At 46.2% G+C, this 20,706-nt stretch overlaps 1 protein-coding gene across 1 annotated transcript in view; it reads left to right on the top strand.

The window, feature by feature from the left end:
* ZC3HC1 (zinc finger C3HC-type containing 1) overlaps positions 1 to 19,021 on the top strand; it is a 59,786-nt gene extending 40,765 nt beyond the window's left edge. The window contains exons 8-10 of the mRNA XM_063926737.1: positions 5,368 to 5,544; positions 5,705 to 5,908; positions 17,893 to 19,021. Of these exons, the coding sequence (XP_063782807.1) occupies positions 5,368 to 5,544; positions 5,705 to 5,908; positions 17,893 to 17,961 (450 nt within the window). The 3' untranslated portion in view covers positions 17,962 to 19,021. The remainder of the gene's footprint in view (positions 1 to 5,367; positions 5,545 to 5,704; positions 5,909 to 17,892) is intronic.
* Positions 19,022 to 20,706: the final 1,685 nt, after the last annotated feature.

Here is a 20,706-nt window from a genome sequence, read left to right as displayed (position 1 = left end):
ACAGGGGGGGGGGGGGGGGGGGCACAGTGTAATTGGTGCTTTACATTGTGTATTAACATTATAAAAAAGCGCTGTATGTCAGTGGGCATTTTATGTTTCACAGGCATTGTGTTACTGGCGCTGGGTTTGTGAACTGGCTGCTCCTATCTGTGTCCTTCTGACAGATTTTACTGTGGGTCTGTCCCCTATAAGTCCCGGAGTGTCTGTGGGGTGTTTGTACACGTGTGTGACATGTCTGAGGCAGGGAGTTCTTCCCCTGAGGGAGCCATTTTAGGGACACAGAGCTGTAATGTGGTGGCGCTGCCGGCATACCACGAGCCTGCATGGGTGAAAGCAATACGTGATAGTGTGAATCATATCAGTAGGAGATTAGATAAGTCTGAGTCTCATGCAGAAAGCTGGAGGAAATCAGTTGAAGATGTGATTTTTCAGGGTTCTGCTGTCTCATCCGCAGGCGACCCCTCTGGGTCACATAAGAGACCATTTGCAAACATTGTACATACTGATACCGACACGGACTCTGATTCTTGTGTCAACGATAGTGATTCCAGGGAGGTAGATCCTAATTTGGCAAAAAACATACAATATATGATTGTTGCTATAAAGGAGATTTTAGAAGTTACAGAAGCCCCTACTGTACCTCAGGAGAAGGCTTATTTCTATAAGTAAAAGAAATGTAAGGTAACTTTCCCTCCTTCCCACGAACTCAATACTCTTTTTGAAGGAGTGTGGGTGAATCCTGCAAAGAAATTTCGTATTCCCAAAAGGATTCAAATTGCTTATCCTTTTCCTTTAGAGGACAGGAAAAGATGGGAGTCACCCCCGGTGTTAGACAGTGCCCTGTCAAGGTTGACAAAAAAGGTAATTCTCCCTGCACCTGGGACGGCTTCACTAAAAGAGCCGGCAGACCGCAAAATGGAGATCACGTTAAAATCTATTTATGTGGCCAATGGTACGCTACTCAGACCCACCATTGCTTGCGCATGGGTGAGTCGTGCTATTGAAAAATGGTCTGATAACTTGTCATCAGAAATTGACATGCTTGATAGATAATCCTAACATTAGGTAATATCAAAGACGCTGCAGCATAAATGCTGGATGTTATGAAGGATATTGAACTCTTGGGTTCGACAGCCGCTACCATGGCAGTATCGGCTCGGAGGGCATTGTGGATTCGCCAGTGGAATGCTGATGCAGATTCCAAAAGAAATATGGAGGCTCTCCCATATAAAGGTGAGGCCTTATTTGGTGATGGGCTGGATGCGTTAGTCTCGGCGGCTACCGCATGTAAGTCGACATTCTTGCCTTATGCTCCTGCACCGGCGAAGAAGATACATCACTCTAACATGCAGTCCTTTCGGCGCAACAAATACGAAGAGGCCAAAGGTTCCCCCTTCTTTGCAGGTAGAGGAAGGGGGAAAGGAAAGAAATCTGCAGCGTCTCCAGGATCCCAGGAGCAGAAGTCAACCCTACTTCTGCCAAATCTACAGCATGATGCTGGGGCTCCCTTGCGGGTGTCCGCTCGAATGGGTGCACGTCTGAAACTCTTCAGTCAAATTTGGATTCAATCTGGCCTGGACCCATGGGTCTTAAAAATAGTGTCCCAGGGGTACAAACTGGAGTTTCCCCCCATTCCGATTTTTCAAATCGACCTTGCAGCTTCTCTTCCAGAAAGAGAGGCAGTAACAACGGCAATTCAAAAATTATGTCAGGATCAGGTCATAGTCCTGGTACCCTTGTCACAACAAGGAGCAGGGTTTTATTCAAGCCTCTTCGTAGTTCCGAAGCCGGACGGTTCGGTCAGACCGATTTTTAAACCTGAAAAATCTGAATCTCTACTTGAAAAGGTTCAAGTTCAAGATGGAATCCCTGAGGGCAGTGATTTCCAGTCTGGACGAGAGGGACTTCATGGTGTCAGTAGACATAAAGGATGCTTACTTGCATGTTCCCATTTTATCCTCCTCACCAAGCTTATCTGAGATTCGCTGTACAGGATTGCCATTACCAGTTCCAGACATTGCCATTCGGTCTCTCCACGGCACCAAGGTGATGGCAGAGATGATGGTCCTCCTTCGTCAAAAAGTAGTCAATATAATTCCTTATCTGGATGATCTCCTGATAAAAGCGAGATCCAGGGAACAGTTGGTGCAGAACATCCCACTTTCCCTGTCAATACTCCAACAACACGGTTGGATCATGAATTTTCCAAAGTCGCAGTTGGAACCAACGACAAGATTGTCCTTTTTTAGGGATGATTCTGGACACAGAAGTACAGAGAGTATTTCTTCCAGTGGAAAAGGCTCTGGAAATCCAGAAAATGGTCAAACAAATATTGAAACCAACAAGAGTGTCGATCCATCAATGCATTCGGTTGTTGGGGAAGATGGTAGCAGCCTACGAGGCCATACAGTTTGGCCAATTCCATGCCAGAGTATTCCAGTGGGACCTGTTAGACAAGTGGTCCGGATCCCACCTACACATGCACCGGAAGATAATCCTGTCATCCAAAGCCAGGATTTCGCTCCTGTGGTGGCTACACAGTTCTCACCTACTAGAGGGACGCAGGTTTGGGATTCAGGACTGGGTCCTGGTAACCACGGATGCAAGTCTCCGTGGCTGGGGAGCTGTCACACAGGGGGAAAACTTCCAAGGAAAATGGTCAAGTCAGAAAGCCTGCCTTCACATAAACGTTCTGGAATTGAGAGCCATTTACAACGGCCTTCTACAAGCGGTACATCTTCTTTAAGATCATCCCGTGCAGATCCAGTCGGACAATGTAACAGCAGTCGCGTACATAAACAGGCAAGGCGGAACGAAAAGCAGAGCAGCAATGGCAGAGGTGACAAGGATTCTCCTCTGGGCAGAAAGGCATGTAAGAGCTCTGTCAGCAATTTTCATTCCGGGAGTGAACAGCTGGGAAGCAAGCAGACTTCCTCAGCAGACACGATCTCCATCCAGGAGAGTGGGGCCTCCACCAAGAAGTCTTCACAGAGGTGACAAGTCTTTGGGGAGTTCCTCAAGTAGACTTGATGGCATCTCGTCTAAACAAGAAGCTTCAGAGATATTGTTCCAGGTCGAGAGACCCTCAAGCAATAGCAGTGAATGTACTGGTGACCCAGTGGGTGTTTCGGTCGGTATATGTTTTCCCTCCACTTCCATTGATTCCAAAAGTTCTTAAAATAATAAGAAGAACAAGGGTTCGAGCAATCTTCATTGCCCCAGACTGGCCAAGGAGGGCTTGGTATCCAGGAGTTGTTCATAGAAGATCCTCGGCCTCTTCTTCCTCGAGAGGACCTACTACAGCAGGGGCCGTGTGTGTATCAAGACTTACCGCGGCTACGTTTGACGGCATGGCTGTTGAGCACCGGATACTAGCCCAAAATGGTATTCCCAAGGAAGTCATCCCCACTCTTTTTCAGGCCAGGAAAGGAGTAACGTCTAAACATTACCACCGTATTTGGAGAACATATGTGTCTTGGTGTGAATCCAAGAAGGCTCCTACGGAAGAGTTTGAGTTGAGACGTTTTCTCCATTTTCTGCAGGCTGATGTGGATGCGGGCCTTAGATTGGGGTCAATCAAGGTCCAGATTTCGGCCTTATCCGTTTTCTTTCAAAAACAATTGGCCTCCTTTCCAGAAGTTCAGACGTTCGTGAAAGGGGTTCTGCACATCCATCCTCCATTTGTGCCTCCAGTGGCACCATTAGTCCTTAATGTGGTGTTGCACTTCCTTCAATCAGATTGGTTTGAACCTCTGCAGAAGATAGAATTAAAGTTTCTCACTTGGAAAGTGGTGATGCTTTTGGCCTTGGCATCCGCAAGCCGGGTGTCTGAGTTGGGGGCCTTGTCTCACAAGAGCCCTTACCTGATCTTCCATAAAGATAGGGCAGAGTTGAGAACTCGCCAACATTTTCTTCCAAAGGTGGTTTCATCTTTCCACATAAACCAACCTATTGTGGTGCCAGTGGCTACTGACACTTTGACTGAGTCAAAGTCTCTAGATGTGGTTAGAGCTTTGAAGATGTGTCGCAAGAACAGCTCGGATACGGAAAACAGAGGCTCTGTTTGTCCTGTATGCTCCCAACAAGATTGGGTGTCCTGCTTCTAAGCAGACTATTACGCGCTGGATCAGAGGTACGATTCAGCACGCTCATTCTACGGCAGGATTGCCGATACCGAAGTCGGTGAAGGCCCATTCTACTAGGAAAGTGGGCTCATCCTGGGCGGTTGCCCGGGGCGTCTCGGCTTTACAACTTTGCCGAGCGGCTACTTGGTCAGGGTCAAACACATTTGCTTAATTTTATAAGTTTGACACTTTGGCCGATGAGGACCTCAAGTTTGGTCAATCTGTGCTGCAGGGTCATCCGCACTCTCCCGCCCGTACTGGAGCTTTGGTATAACCCCATGGTACTGAAGTGGACCCCAGCATCCTCTAGGACGTATGAGAAAATAGGATTTTAATACCTACCAGTAACTCCTTTTCTCCTAGTCCGTAGAGGATGCTGGGCACCCGACCCAGTGCGTACTTTACCTGTAGTTTGTTCATTATAGTTACACAAGTTGTGTTACATTTGTTTTCAGCATGTTGCTGCAAATGGTTCATGCCTGTTGGCGTGTGTTATGTTGAATGCCATGTTGTGCGGCATGGTTGAGGTGTGAGCTGGTATGAATCTCACCATTAGTATAAAAGTAAATCCTTTCCTCGAAATGTCCGTCTCCCTGGGCACAGTTCCTATACCTGAGGTCTGGAGGAGGGGCATAGAGGGAGGAGCCAATTCACACCCTTGAAAAGTCTTAAAGTGCCCATGGCTCCTGCGGAACAGTCTATACCCCATGGTACTGAAGTGGACCCCAGCATCCTCTACGGACTAGGAGAAAAGGATTTACCGGTAGGTATTAAAATCCTATTTTAACATTTATAGAGCAGAGTAATAACAGTTTTCCAGAATTCTTAGTAAAGTCAAGGTGATCAATCTGCATTGTATAAGACAACAGGTAAAAGCTAATAGTAAAAGTATTTCTGGGATGCGATGCAGTTAAAATACCAGCTTTCGGAATCCTGGTGTTCAGGATACCAACGCCGGAATCCCGACAGCTAGTAAAATGCCGCCGGACAGGATCCCGACCTCTGCAGGCTATTCCCACTCGGTTGGTGGGTCCACGCCACTAACCGAGTGGGAATATAACCTGTAGCGAGCGAATGAAGCCACCGGGCCCGAAGCAGGGCGAGCCCGTGAGGGGACTCGCTGCTGGGATTCCGACAGACAGGATGCTGCTGTCTGTATACTGACAGCCGGCACCCCATTTGCCGGTAAAACATACCGATTCCGCTGGGATACATGTTTCTAATTGTACATGTTTTGTCACAGAGCCCTTCATCAGCTAGCACACAGACACGCACTGGAGGCTCTGACTCAGATGCTGTACGGAGTCGCCCAGTGACTCGCAGCATGGGACATGGGGAGAGCTCAGGAGCAGCATCTGAGGTTCACTCAAGTCCTCAGCGCAAGGCTAAGCGTCCCCGACTCTGCTCCACCAGCAGCACGGTGAGTAGTTGATTAGAACAGTGCCTAGCACCATTGTGCCATAGTGATTTTATTTCTTCTCTAATCCTGAGGTTATTTCAGACCTGCGTTTATGTATCTGATAGTGTTTTATAATGTAAAGTTTTAAAGCTGTCTATTGACTAACTTTTCTGCTGCTCAGGATTCTTCTCCTAAGTGCTGTTTTGATCCACTGAATCAGCACAGAAGTTGGTGTCCCTGGATTACAGTGGAACAGGGCACTAATCAAGGAGAAACAGTGATGAAGGAAAATAAAACAACTAATCCGATAGTGGAGGCTGGCTGGAAGGAGATGCTGCGAGTGCTGCTAGCAGAGGAAAAATCCAGGACGCTGGCTGATTCCTCAGTAAGTAACTAAAAAGAGGAATTTGAAGCATTACCTGTGTTTTCATTTGCACTGTTTGTTTGTCTTACATTACAGATGGAGCCTCATCTATGCTGTCTATGGCATTAGTCCTGATCACGGAGTTGCAGCGTGCCTGGGCACAAGGCAGCGTGCCTAGTTGTAGGGAGGCTCACAGAGCTTATCATGGCGTTTGGGGTTACCAGTGAGTGTAATACCTGCGATCATCCACCAGATGTCGCTTTTTAAAATCACCACTGCGCATGTGTGTTGTCTCCTTTGAAATACAGTACACTATAGCGCAAGAACTACTTTACTGTACACTGTATGGGCAATGCTGTACACGCGTATCATTACGCTATTTAAAATACTGCGGCAATGAGGTACCGTAGACAAACCAAGAAATAAAGTGTATACATACGCAAACAAACGTGTTAAAGCAATGGTCCATTGATGTTCGGTTTATGTGAGCTATTAAATTAAATTCAATAAAAATGGGCTTAAAGCTTAATATCTCCGGCTCTGGGTGTCCAATCTGCTCAGAACTAGGTTGGTATGAAAGGGGAGATGATTAGCTACCAGAGGATACTGACCCCTAGTTTCTGTGAGCCCCACAAGGCTAACGGCAAGCATCAGAACCCATGGCGGGTCTGAATTAACGGGCCCATTATAGTGTATGGGAAAATTGGTCCACTTTGCGTCCCGATATCTCCGGTTCTGGGTGTCCTAGAGACTCGAGACTGGTACCATACAAAAGAGGAGAATCTTGGCTTTAAGGGCAGCCACTAGGTTATGTGATACAGCAAAGGGAAACGGCAACCGTGTGTCGGGTCCCCTCCAATTGTCTGACCAGCTTGCACGGGGTGCAGGGTTCTGGCTAGATAGAAAATACTGTACAGAGATACTAAGCACTGTGTTTTGGCATCCAGGAACTTAGAGAGGAGCTATGATCTCTCCCATTATACTTATAAATATAACATTTGCCTCTGTAGCCTTTAGAGCAGAGTACGTTACAAGCTGTTCATGCTACTTAGTACTCAAATAGAAAATACTGTACAGAGATGCTAAACACTGTTTTGCCATCCAGGAACTTAGGGAGGAGCTTTTATCTCTCCCCATTATACTTATAAAGTTAACACTTGCCGCTGTAGCCTTTAGAGCAGAGTACATTACAAGCTGTTCGTGTTACTTAGTACTCAAATAGAAAATACTGTACAGCGATGCTCAGCATGGTGTTTTGTCATCCAGAAACTTATGGAGGAGCTTTTATCTCTCCCCGTTATACTTATAAAGATAACATTTACCGCTGCAGCCTTTAGAGCAGAGTACGTTACAAGCTGTTCATGCTACTTAGTACTCAAATAGAAAATATATGAATGTTATAAAAAAAATAATAATAAAGTGTCAAGAAGAAAAGAAAAAAAAAAGGCATTTGCACTATGGGAATCGAACCCGGGACTCTGAGCATGGGGTACGGGACACTTCACCGCTTGGCCACGATGCCTGGTGCTAGAGACACAAGCTCATGTGTAAATGTAAGCAGTGATCCCTTCCCATGGGTTTTGCTGTATTGGCTACGAGACTTGGACGCTCACATACAGTACTGTATGCCTAACGTCAGTGAGGTTCCGGTATGAATGGTCGACAATGTTAAGGTCGACATTCATTAGGTTGACCACTATTGGTCGACATGGACATTGTCGACATGGACATATGGTCGACACATGAAAAGGTCGACAGAAATGTTTTACCTGTTTTTGGTGTAAGTTTTCCGTAACATGATCAGGAACCCCAACTAGTGTACCGCTTTCCCTTGCATGGCTGTGGGCACAGGTTACCGTTCCCAGTCGTAGTCCACGTGGATGGAAAAGTATGAAAATTTTAAAAATCTAAAAAACCCATGTCGATCATGTCATGTGTCGACCATATGTCAATGTCGACCTAATGACTGTCGACCTTAACATTGTAGACCATCCAAACGGATACCCGTCAATGGACCATTGCTTTAACACGTTCGTTTGCGTCTGTATACACTATTTTTATTTATTGATTAGTCTACGGGACTTGGACACTCACATAACCCGTCCATTGCTTTAACACATTCGCTTGCGTCTGTATACACTAATTTTATTGATTTCCTTTTTTTTTTAATTTGACTATTTCCTTCTGACCATTGGTCTGTGTGTACAGTTTACCTTAACATTACAGTCGTCACTGACCATTTACCAGAACTTGTAGATCAGTCCACTGCTATTCGCTCTACAGTACTGGATTAGTGTAGCATTAGACACCCAGTGGTGGAGATGTGTATTGCATGCTGCGTATGTAGTCATGCCTCAACGTGCCTGTTCTTAGAACAACCTGAGCTATCGCTTAGGCGTGACTAATCCTCCGTTTAGGCGGAGAAACAGCAAAGATCAGGGAGGCTCCATCTGTATGTGTCCGTTAGTCATATAATAATTGGTGCCTACTGAGTTAAGCATATACAATCTAATGGCTACCATACAGTGCCTTGTTAAAGTATTCACCCCCTTTGCATTTTTCATGTTTTGTTGCCTCACAACCTGGAATTAAAATGGATTGTTTGAAGGTTTGCATCATTTCATTCACAGAACATGCATACAACTTTGAAGATGATATTTTTTATTTTGAAGCAAACAACAAATAGGACAAAATAAGAGAAAACGTCAGCGTGCATAACTATTCACCCCCTAAAGTTAGTACTTTGTAGAGCCACCTTTTGTGGCAATTACAGCTGCAAGTCGCTTTGGATAAGTCTCTATGAACTTGCCATATCTTGCCACTGGGATTTTTGCCCATTCCTCAAGGCAAAACTGATCCAGCTCCTTCTGTCACAACTGAGGGCCTGAGCTGACGGGAGGCAGCCTCAGTTGTAGGGGCTGAGATGTACCGGAACCTGGGAGGTTGTATCAGACCCCTGGACATGTAAGTAACATGAATAATAACTGCCCGAAGGCGTGACCACGACAACTTGGATAAAAGTCAATGATGTTTATTATGACAACTCCGCAACACAGCAGCAGTAAAAGAAAACGTAAAAGTCAGCAAATAATAAATACAGTTCCTGGGTACTACAGGATGGCAGGAGCCACAGGGCACTGGTAGTGTGAGATAGTTCTTATGATCTTCTAGATGGAAAGTCCTTACCAGGCCCGACTGTAGCAATGGAGATAACCCAGGATTGTGCCAGCTGGTGTTCCAGGAAAAGCTGGGTTGCTGAAGGTAAAACAGCTGCTGTGGATACTGGCTGGAACCAGACTGTTGTTAGCACGGAGTGGATACTGGCTGGAACCAGTTAAATAATAAATGAACTTGGGAGCGATGAAATATGAACTGAAATGTAGAACTTGAGAGCGGAGAAATAATAATACCGGTGGAGAGTGGTAAAGTGTAGAAAGGACACCGGCCCTTTAAGGGAAGCTGTACTCTGCTGGAAGCTGAGCTGGAAGCAGGTAATGTTGTAGCTGGAAACAGATGAATCCACAATGGATTGGAGAGTCAGGCTACACCGCAGGTGGAATGCTGGTGCGGGTCTCTATGGTGGAAGTCTTGAGACAGGAGCTGGAACCTGGAAGACAATCACAGGAGAGAGACAAACAGGAACTAGGTTTGACAACCAAAGCACTGACGCCTTCCTTGCTCAGGCACAGTGTATTTATACCTGCAGCAAGGAAGGGATTGGCTAGGCAATTATGCAGATTAACAATACTGACAACAGATTGGAGGAAATGATCAGCTGACAGAATCCAAGATGGCTGCGCCCATGCAGACACTTGGAGGGAAGTTTGGTTTGTAATCCATGTGGTAATGAAAACAGTAATGGCGGCGCCGGCCACTGGAGACAGGAGACGCCAGGCTGACAAGTGCACATCCAACCACGCGGACACAGCGGAGGCCGCGGCTGACGTAATCGCCACTCTGACACTCTGCATGCAGAAGCTCAGGGACGGCGGCGGAGGCCGCGGGAGACGCCATGCCAGATGTAATAAGGCGTTACTGTGACAGCGTCTCAGAGAGACAGGAGAGGATGCAGGAATGTGAACATTAGGATAACAGATGGGATCCGGTCCTGGAGCGCTGAGCCAGCCTTAGGAGGCATCTGATGGGTAAGAAATGGCGTCCAGATACCCGGATCGTGACAGCACCCCCTCCTTTAGGAGTGGCCCCAGGACACTTCTTTGGCTTTTGAGGAAACTTGGAATGGAATCTCCGGACCAAGGCAGGAGCATGGACATCAGAAGCATTGGTCCATGAACGTTCCTCAGGACCATAACCCTTCCAGTCAATAAGATATTGTAGTTGACCGTAACGGTGACGTGAGTCCAGGATCTTGGCCACTTCATACTCAACGCCTCGTTGAGTTTGGACTTTCGGAGTTGGAGGAAGTGAGGAATGAAACCGATTCAAGATCAGCGGTTTCAACAGGGAAACATGGAATGTCCTGGGTATTTTTAAGAAGGGAGGCAACTGGAGTCTGTAAGCAACAGGATTGATGACTTGTTCAATCTTGAAAGGACCGATATAGCGAGGTGCAAACTTCATACTGGGAACTCTTAACCTCAAATTCTTCGTGGATAACCATACCCGATCACCCACCTTGAGAGCAGGAACTGCTCGACGCTTCTTATCCGCAAACTTCTTGTACCTGAACGATGCCTTGAGCAGAGCTGATCGTACGCTCTTCCAGATATTGGCAAACTGATGCAAGGTGATATCCACTGCGGGAACAGAAGTTGCTGGAAGCGGTTGGAACTCAGGAACTTTAGGGTGGAATCCAAAGTTAGTGAAGAATGGTGTTGAAGCAGATGAAGAATGATACTGGTTGTTATGACAGAACTCGGCCCAGGGAAGTAATTGAACCCAGTCATCTTGAGAGGAGGACACATAGATGCGGAGGAAGGCCTCCAAGTCCTGATTCACCCTCTCGGTTTGACCATTGGTCTGAGGATGGTAAGCCGTGGAAAACTTTAGCTTGACTTGGAGGACTTGACATAAACTTCGCCAGAATTTGGCTGTGAATTGAACTCCTCGATCTGAGATAATTTCTTCAGGAAGACCGTGGAGTCGGAAGATCTCTTGTATGAATACTTGAGCCAACTTGGAAGCTGACGGAAGACCGGTGAGAGGAATGAAGTGTGCCATCTTGGTGAACCGGTCAACTACCACCCAGATGGTATTGAACTTGTTGCACATGGGTAAGTCTGTAATGAAATCCATCGACAAGTGGGTCCATGGTCGACGGGGAGCGGATAGTGGAACCAGTTGCCCCGCAGGCGACTGGCGGGATACTTTATGTTGGGCACACTTTGGGCAAGATGCAATAAACTCCAAGACGTCCTTTTTCAGAGTTGGCCACCAATAGGACCTAGAGATAAACTCCAGGGTTTTTTGGATACCTGTATGTCCGGCAAAACGGGAAGCATGGGCCCAATGCATGAGCTTCTTCCTTAGCATCGGCTTCACAAAACTTTTCCCTGATGGGGGCGTAGAGTCCATCCCTACCGTGGAGAATGCCAACGGATTTATAATAGGATGCTTGTCTGAAGACTCTGACTCATTTTCTTGCTCCCATGAGCGGGAAAGGGCATCGGCCTTGCGATTCTGAGAGCCCGGACAGAACTGGAGTTTAAAGTCGAACCTGGAAAAGAAAAGTGCCCATCTGGCCTGACGAGGGTTGAGACATTGTGCGCCCTTCAGGTATCAAAGGTTCTTGTGGTCTGTAAGTATGGTGATTAAATGAGAAGCTCCCTTCAACAGATACCTCCACTCTTCTAGAGCGAGCTTGATGGCTAGCAACTCCTGGTCGCCAATGGCATAGTTGCGCTCAGCTGGGGAGAACTTCCGGGAGAAGAAACTGCAAGGATGTAAATGGCCATCTTTAGCCCTCTGAGATAACACCGCTCCTACTCCAACGGAGGAGGCATCCACCTCTAGGATGAAAGGAGAGTCGATGTCAGGCTGTTTCAGGACAGGCGCAGAGATGAACCTCTGTTTTAAAAGATGAAAAGCTTGCATGGCTTCTTCAGACCACTTGGACGGGTTAGCACCCTTCTTGGTGAAAGCAGTAATAGGCGCCACAATGGTGGAAAAGTCTCGTATAAACTTTCGGTAATAATTGGCGAACCCTAAGAACCTCTGGACCCCTTTGAGGGTTAAGGGTACCGGCCAATTCTGAATTGCTTGTAGTTTCTCAGGATCCATCTCTAGTCCGGAACCGGACACAATGTACCCTAGAAACGGAATGGACTTGACTTCAAAGACGCATTTTTCTAATTTGCAATAGAGATGATTGACACGGAGACGGGACAGAACCTCTTTATCCCAAAAACGATGTTCCTCTAAATCGTTGGCAAAAATGAGGATATCGTCTAGATAGACCACGACATGACGGTATAGAATGTCTCTGAAAATCTCATTGACAAAATGCTGGAAGACAGCTGGAGCATTGCTCAATCCGAAGGGCATGACGAGGTACTCATAATGTCCGTCACGGGTGTTAAAGGCGGTCTTCCACTCGTCACCCTCACGGATCCGGATGAGATTGTATGCACCTCGCAAGTCCAGCTTTGTAAAGATGGTAGCTCCGCTAACTCTGTCAAAGAGCTCAGTAATCAGGGGTAAAGGATAACGGTTCTTGATGGTAATGTCGTTCAAACCTCTGTAGTCGATGCACGGCCGCAGACCACCATCTTTCTTTTTTACAAAAAAGAAGCCTGCGCCGGCTGGGGAAGAAGAAGGTCGAATGAACCCCTTTGCTAGGTTCTCTTTAATGTATTCCTCCATAGAATGCGTCTCAGGCAGAGACAACGGATAAGTTCGGCCTCGAGGTGGAACCTTCCCTGGAACGAGATCAATCGGGCAGTCCCATTCTCTATGAGGAGGAAGGATATCAGCAGAAGCTTTACTGAACACATCCGTGAAATCTTGATATGGAGGAGGTGGAACATCAGACGACCTGGGGGAGGAAGAACAGACAGGCAATACTTTAAACAAACATGTCTCTGCACAGGAGGAACCCCATGCCAGGATTTGCGTAGTCGTCCAATCAATTGTAGGATTGTGAAGACGGAGCCATGGAAGGCCCAGGACCACAGGATGTGTGGCTCTTGGAATCACTAAAAGTGAAATAAGTTCGGAATGAAGAACTCCCACTCTCAGACGAACTGGTAGAGTCCTTAGAGCAATAACAGTATCAAAAATTTTACTGCCATCCACGGCAGTTAAGGAAAAGGAGGAAGGAAGTCTCTCGGTGGGTAGGGACCACCGTTTAACATAGGCTTCAGTAATAAAGTTCCCAGCTGCTCCGGAATCAAGGAGAGCAATGACGTTCCGATAACGTTGAGCAACTTGAAGCGAGACTGGGAGATTACAATCATGAGGAGATGGAGAGGAGATCATTACTCCTAGCCGGCCCTCTCCTGGGCGAGCTAGGGTTTGGAGTTTTCCCGGACGTTCGGGACAGGCATTGATGGTGTGAGACGGAGCTGCACAGTAAAGACAAAGAGACTCAGAGAGACGTCTTCGGCGCTCAGCAGGAGTTAAACGGGAACGGCCAATTTGCATGGGCTCATCTTTAGATGGTGACAGTTGACGAGGAGGAGGAGCAGAAGATTTTGGAGCAGACGATCTTCCACGCTCAGTTGCTCTCTCTCTGAAACGTAAATCAACTTTCGTGCAGAGTGAGATTAGCTCATCTAACTTAGAAGGTAAGTCTCTGGTAGCTAACTCCTCTTTAATAAGCTCAGATAAGCCATGCCAGAATGCAGCATACAGGGCCTCGTCGTTCCATGCCAGTTCGGATGCCAGGATCTGGAACTGTATCAGATATTGTCCTACAGTACGTGACCCCTGGCGTAAACGGAGAATCTCGGATGAAGCTGAGGTTACCCGGCCTGGCTCGTCGAAGATGCGCCTGAATGTTGACACGAATGCAGTGTAAGAAGATAGCAGGGTGTCGGACCTCTCCCATAACGGTGATGCCCAGTCAAGGGCGGAGCCACTGAGAAGAGAGATGATGTAGGCAATTTTTGTACGGTCACTGGGAAAATTGCCAGGTTGTAGCTCAAACTGAATCTCACACTGGTTGAGAAATCCCCTGCAGAATCTTGGAGATCCGGCAAATTTTGCTGGCGTTGGAAGATGAAGACGTGGAGCAGAAATGGGTTAGGTGGGTGGGGTTATAGCTGGAGTCACTGTGGTTGACGCACCAGATGCGCCTGATCCACGGAGAGTTGTCTGAATCCCATCCAGCCGAGTAGAGAGATCCTGGAGACAGCGGATGATGTGGCCCTGTGCAGCCTCCTGATGTTCTAGTCGGGCTGCCAGTTCTTGCATCGGCCTGGCCGCTTGATCCTGGTCTCCGGCTGGATTCATTAGGTCAGTGCTTACTGTCACAACTGAGGGCCTGAGCTGACGGGAGGCAGCCTCAGTTGTAGGGGCTGAGATGTACCGGAACCTGGGAGGTTGTATCAGACCCCTGGACATGTAAGTAACATGAATAATAACTGCCCGAAGGCGTGACCACGACAACTTGGATAAAAGTCAATGATGTTTATTATGACAACTCCGCAACACAGCAGCAGTAAAAGAAAACGTAAAAGTCAGCAAATAATAAATACAGTTCCTGGGTACTACAGGATGGCAGGAGCCACAGGGCACTGGTAGTGTGAGATAGTTCTTATGATCTTCTAGATGGAAAGTCCTTACCAGGCCCGACTGTAGCAATGGAGATAACCCAGGATTGTGCCAGCTGGTGTTCCAGGAAAAGCTGGGTTACTGAAGGTAAAACAGCTGCTGTGGATACTGGCTGGAACCAGACTGTTGTTAGCACGGAGTGGATACTGGCTGTAACCAGTTAAATAATAAATGAACTTGGGAGCGATGAAATATGAACTGAAATGTAGAACTTGAGAGCGGAGAAATAATAATACCGGTGGAGAGTGGTAAAGTGTAGAAAGGACACCGGCCCTTTAAGGGAAGCTGTACTCTGCTGGAAGCTGAGCTGGAAGCAGGTAATGTTGTAGCTGGAAACAGATGAATCCACAATGGATTGGAGAGTCAGGCTACACCGCAGGTGGAATGCTGGTGCGGGTCTCTATGGTGGAAGTCTTGAGACAGGAGCTGGAACCTGGAAGACAATCACAGGAGAGAGACAAACAGGAACTAGGTTTGACAACCAAAGCACTGACGCCTTCCTTGCTCAGGCACAGTGTATTTATACCTGCAGCAAGGAAGGGATTGGCTAGGCAATTATGCAGATTAACAATACTGACAACAGATTGGAGGAAATGATCAGCTGACAGAATCCAAGATGGCTGCGCCCATGCAGACACTTGGAGGGAAGTTTGGTTTGTAATCCATGTGGTAATGAAAACAGTAATGGCGGCGCCGGCCACTGGAGACAGGAGACGCCAGGCTGACAAGTGCACATCCAACCACGCGGACACAGCGGAGGCCGCGGCTGACGTAATCGCCACTCTGACACTCTGCATGCAGAAGCTCAGGGACGGCGGCGGAGGCCGCGGGAGACGCCATGCCAGATGTAATAAGGCGTTACTGTGACAGCGTCTCAGAGAGACAGGAGAGGATGCAGGAATGTGAACATTAGGATAACAGATGGGATCCGGTCCTGGAGCGCTGAGCCAGCCTTAGGAGGCATCTGATGGGTAAGAAATGGCGTCCAGATACCCGGATCGTGACTCCTTCATGTTGGATGGTTCTGCTTATGAACAGCAATCTTCAAGTCTGACCACAGATTATCAATTGGCTTGAGATCTAGGCTTTGACTAGGCCAGTCCAACACATTTAAATGTTTCCCCTTAAACCACTTGAGTGTTGCTTTAGCAGTGTGCTTCGGGTCTTTGTCCTGCTGGAAGGTGAACCTCCGTCCCAGTCTCAAATCACAGGCAGACTGAAACAGGTTTTGCTCAAGAATATCCCTGTATTTAGCACCATCCATCTTTCCCTCGACTCGAAACAGTTTACCAGTCCATGCTGCTGAAAAACATCCCCACAGCATGATGCTGCCACCACCATGTTTCAGTATGGGGATGGTGTTCTTGGGGTGATGGGATGTGTTGGGTTTGTGCCAGACATAGCGTTTTCCTTGGTGACTGAAAAGTTCAATTTTAGTCCCATCTGACCAGATCACCTTCCTCCATACATTTGGGGAGTCATCCACATGCCTTTTGGAAACTCAAAACGTGCCATCTTATTTTTAGCACTAAGTAATGGCTTTTTTCTTGCCACTCTTCCATAAAGCCCAGCTCTATGGAGTGTACGGCTTATTATGGTCACATGCGCAGATACACCAGTCTCTGCTGTGGAACTCTGCAGCCATCTCAGTGTTACCTTTGGTCTCTGTGCTGCCTCTCTGATTAATGCCCTCCTTGCCTCGTCTGTGAGTTTTGGTGGCCAGCCCTGCCTTGGCAGGTTTGTTGTGGTACCATGGTCTTTCCATTTGAAGATGATGGATTTGATGGTGCTCTGGGGATCATCAAAGATTTGGATATTTTTTTATAACCCAACCCTGACTTGTACTTCTCAACAACCTTATCTCTGACTTGTTTGGAGAGCTCCTTGGTCTTCATGGTGTGATGCCTCTTGCTTAGTGGTGTTGCAGCCTCTGGGGCCTTTCACCCAAGACCTTCAACCATTGCTGATGCCAAGCAAGCTGCCCTAAACCGATCCCAGTGGCGTGCGGTTAATAGAGATTCCCTGCCTTTAGCTGTCACAGTGCGGCAAGCTTTCCCTACCGGCGCTAATGACAATTAAGTCTAAGTCTATTAAGTCATGGCGTATTGAAGCTAGACGTATGAGGACACATCTGTATGAGTGTATTAAATGTCTGATTCACATACACACTAATATTTATAGTTTACTTTATTTGTGCCTGTGACCCAAGCAATGAGAATTCCCACCATAATCTCTAGTAAGTGTTTCACCTACAAGTATCCTGGCTGCATAATGACTATAGTGAGCATTTTATGTAAATTCCCCCTCTAATCTATACCCTGCTGAGCCCCTGGAGGCGGCTGCTACTCTCAGCAGATGGGAGTACTTCTACAACAGTTATGCTTTTACAGTAGATTGCTGATACTCTTCTTGTATTCTACATAAAGAGTGTGAGACCTGTTGCTTTGAACGTTTGGAAATCGCTGATTTCAGTCCTAGTTATGTAGCTATGGCCACTTTTCTCCCTAATGATTCACATAACTCTAAAAGTAACTCCAAGATTGTGACAATACAGCCCTATAAATTATTGGTGTTATATAAGATTATTACATAGCTGGACTAACTCAACAAATCTAGGAAAAAGATTGTTTTCCTTTTAAACAAATGTATTCACCCCATTATTAATGTACAATTTATATGTATCCAGTGCTAGGACAAAAGATACATACAGAAACCCAGACAAAAACATATAATTCCCACAGCACACAATGAAAATCCCTAAATTGAAATTATGAATTTAAATGAAATATTCAGGCTCTATTTTATTTTTATTTTCTATATTATGAAATGCAGCACCAATAGAACTGTAGGGGTCCCACCACCAGCATCCGGCTACTTGGGAGGTACACATAGCACAATCCTTGCTGTACTCACCAGGCTTTTGAACCTGGCAATTACAGCCAGTGGTGAGAAGTATAAGTAGACAGGAGATGGCCTTTAGGATGGGATCCCACTGTATCTGCTAATTGGTGGTGATATGAGAATGGAGATGGCCACACACACGTTTCCGACCATCCACTACACTGACTAGCTTCTCCCTCAGAAACTGCATCATGCATAGGTCAAGTCCTATGTATGTGCCTGGATAATCTTTACGTACCACCACCAGTAGGGATCCTAATTGCTAATCAGTCATTTCTTCTATAGTTGTTTCTTCTTCTATATACCAAAAACCCTACTACACTCCTGTAACATCCTGTTAATTAGTCTGTATCTGTGAAATCTTATTTCAGAGTGTTCCAGAGAAATCTTGCAAAGTCTTCCGAATATTTAGGCAGTGGCAGGCGAGTGCTTCATCATGACCATCTTTGGGACGACCCTTTTGTACATGCTTATCCCTGTTTAATGACCTCCTACTAGATACTCTATGGACATCTAGTAAATGTGAGTGTATTGTGCAAACCCGAGCAGTGCTGGAAACTGTCATTTATATTGTGTTGTATCCTCACCGCTGTCATACACTTTATTCTCTGACAGTAACTCGTGTCACACATGCTTCCTTACAAAAGACCTTACCAACAATTATTACATTGTTTAGTTTCTTTATTATGCCAATGAACAAGTCCTCTGTAAACATTGAACAATCTTTCACCTGCATTCATGACAAGGATACAGTTCATTAGAAAAGTTTTTATATGGATAATACTATTTAAAATGAAATAAATGGTGCGCTAGATGGGCAAAAGGTTCTTACTCTTCTTGGGATGTCTATGATTATACTTTGGTGGAAGAACTGTTATCATGGTTTTCATTCCTAATTGATGTTCAGCGGAATTCATTTCTTGCTTTAGAAAATATTCTGTAGAATCCAGAAATGTACTCTGGAACAGGTGGTGGCATGGGGTGATGATATGTAACAGGGTACTCTGGTACCCGTGGAGATGTAACGGAATCTCTAATTGCATAGGCATTATTGAGATTTAAAAGTCTGTATCGCCTCAACAAATATACTACCCATAGCGCTCATTCTACAACAGGGACATATATTGACTATATGAAAATGTCAAGAAAAGCTTCCAGATTCATTCCTAAGAACACCGGTGTTAAAAATCCAGGTGTTGAGTTTTTAAAAAATACCCCATTCTTTCCCCATGCTGACCCATAGCAGTGTCTCCCCCTGGGTAAAATGAGCAGTGCTCCTCACAGTAACTATGGGAGGAGGCATATTATTTATGTGTCAGTCTTTCTGGTGCTCTCTCTGGAGAATAAGGGCTCTGGATAAACAAATCACATACATGTATATGCATTCCAACAATAAAATTTCATCTTGGTCATATTGTTTTATTACAGTACATTTGTTTTACTTGAGCATACATGATTATATCTGGCAAATGTCTCAATAAAATACTTCTGCATTTGAAACTGTCAATTTTACTTCTGCATCACAGCTGATGCCAAGGGGTTAATTCACCTCTCTGCTTGAGTCAGGTCACGAAAGAAGACTCACCTGGATGGTGTATAAGACCATTCCTACAGATGTGTCCTCCTACATCCTTCCTGCAGCCACGTTAAACATCCCTTCTAGTCACTCCATGCCGCGGCGTGACTCCTTTGCGCCAAGCATGTTTATGTGCGACTTTGTCGTTTGAATGCATCTAAGTCGCATTGCTATGCGACTTCAGATGCACAAGCAGCTTATGTTGCTTAAAATGATATGTGGCATGCCTATATTCTGTGTGTGACTGCAGCTATATCTGCATACAAAATGCTACGTTACAGCCGCAGACACATAGAAGAATATAGGCATGCTGCATATCATTTTAATCTGCATAAGCTGCTTGTGCATCCTAACCACACACATTTTTTCCGTCGAAAAAAGATGCCCAGCATTAACAGAGCTGCCGGCTGACTCACGCCAGGCATCTCCCGTTGCATAGTGTATTGAGGCAAGATGTATGAGGACACATCTGTACTTCTGGTGTATTCAACATGCTGCCCTCCAGATATTGTGGGTCTGCACATGCCAACATGCCCTGTCAGTCTTAGTTTACCCTAATAGCAAAACTGTGGCAGTGCCTGCTGGGACGTGTAGCCCCGCAAACAGCTGGAGGCCCGTATCTTGAATACCCCTGTCCTCATTCCTTAATCTGTCTTCATTTCCTGTCATTCACAACAGTCAGGCATCTACAATACCAGTCAGAAAGGATTTTGTATGCCATTGAGTAGTTGATAGGATTGTTCCTCAGTATGTGGGGTTTATTTATTAGCCGCCGCTTCCTGGGGGTTTTATCACATCATTTTAAAGGACAATGCATTTAAGCGTAAAACATCCAATATTTTACTATCAAAAGCATTACCGTTTAAATTTTGTGCTAAAACATGTCCAGGAACGGCGGCTTTTCCAAGCCACCACTTAGTAAGTAATAACATGTGACACCAACTGTCAAATGTGGAGGAGGAAGTGGTGATACTGTACAGTATATCCCGAGTCAGCGACTTACATAGAGTCAGTCAAGCTGCCCATACACCTAAAGATTTATTGTCCGATCTAGCTGGTTGGAACGAAAATCTGGTAATGGATAAGAGTGAATGACAATTGACCATTTGCTCTGAAATGCTGTAAAACTGACAAAAACGGTCATTCAGATAAATTGGTTAAATCAAATGAATTTAACCAATTTGTCTGATTGACCATTTTTGTCTGTTTTTTAGTGTTTGTGAGCAAATGGTCAATTGCCATTTGCTCCCATCCATTACCACATTTTTGGTCCAGCCCGATCGCACAATAAATCTTTAGGTGTATGGGCAGCTTCACCCTGAAACAAAATTTCTACCACAGCATTTTGTCCTGCTATACCCTCTGGTCTATGGGCCTAATTCAGACCTGTTCGCTGCTGTTCACATGACGCAGGCATGCCTGGACAGTGTGGGGGCGGGCCGCAGCGGTTGCGTGATGTCACACGCAGCCGCTGCGACCCGGACAGCGACTAGTACCTCCCTGCCAGCGCGCAGGAGCTACGCAGGTAGGGAGCTACTTGTAAAGTAAAAAGCATCGCCGCCGTGCAATGCTTTTGTTCTTGGGCGGGGGGGGGGGGGGGGGGGGGTAG

This window comes from Pseudophryne corroboree, chromosome 6 (genome assembly GCF_028390025.1).
Source record: "Pseudophryne corroboree isolate aPseCor3 chromosome 6, aPseCor3.hap2, whole genome shotgun sequence".
Lineage (NCBI taxonomy): Eukaryota > Metazoa > Chordata > Amphibia > Anura > Myobatrachidae > Pseudophryne > Pseudophryne corroboree.
The sequence above is the reverse complement of the archived record's forward strand: the minus strand, read 5'-3'. Positions and strand labels throughout refer to the sequence as shown.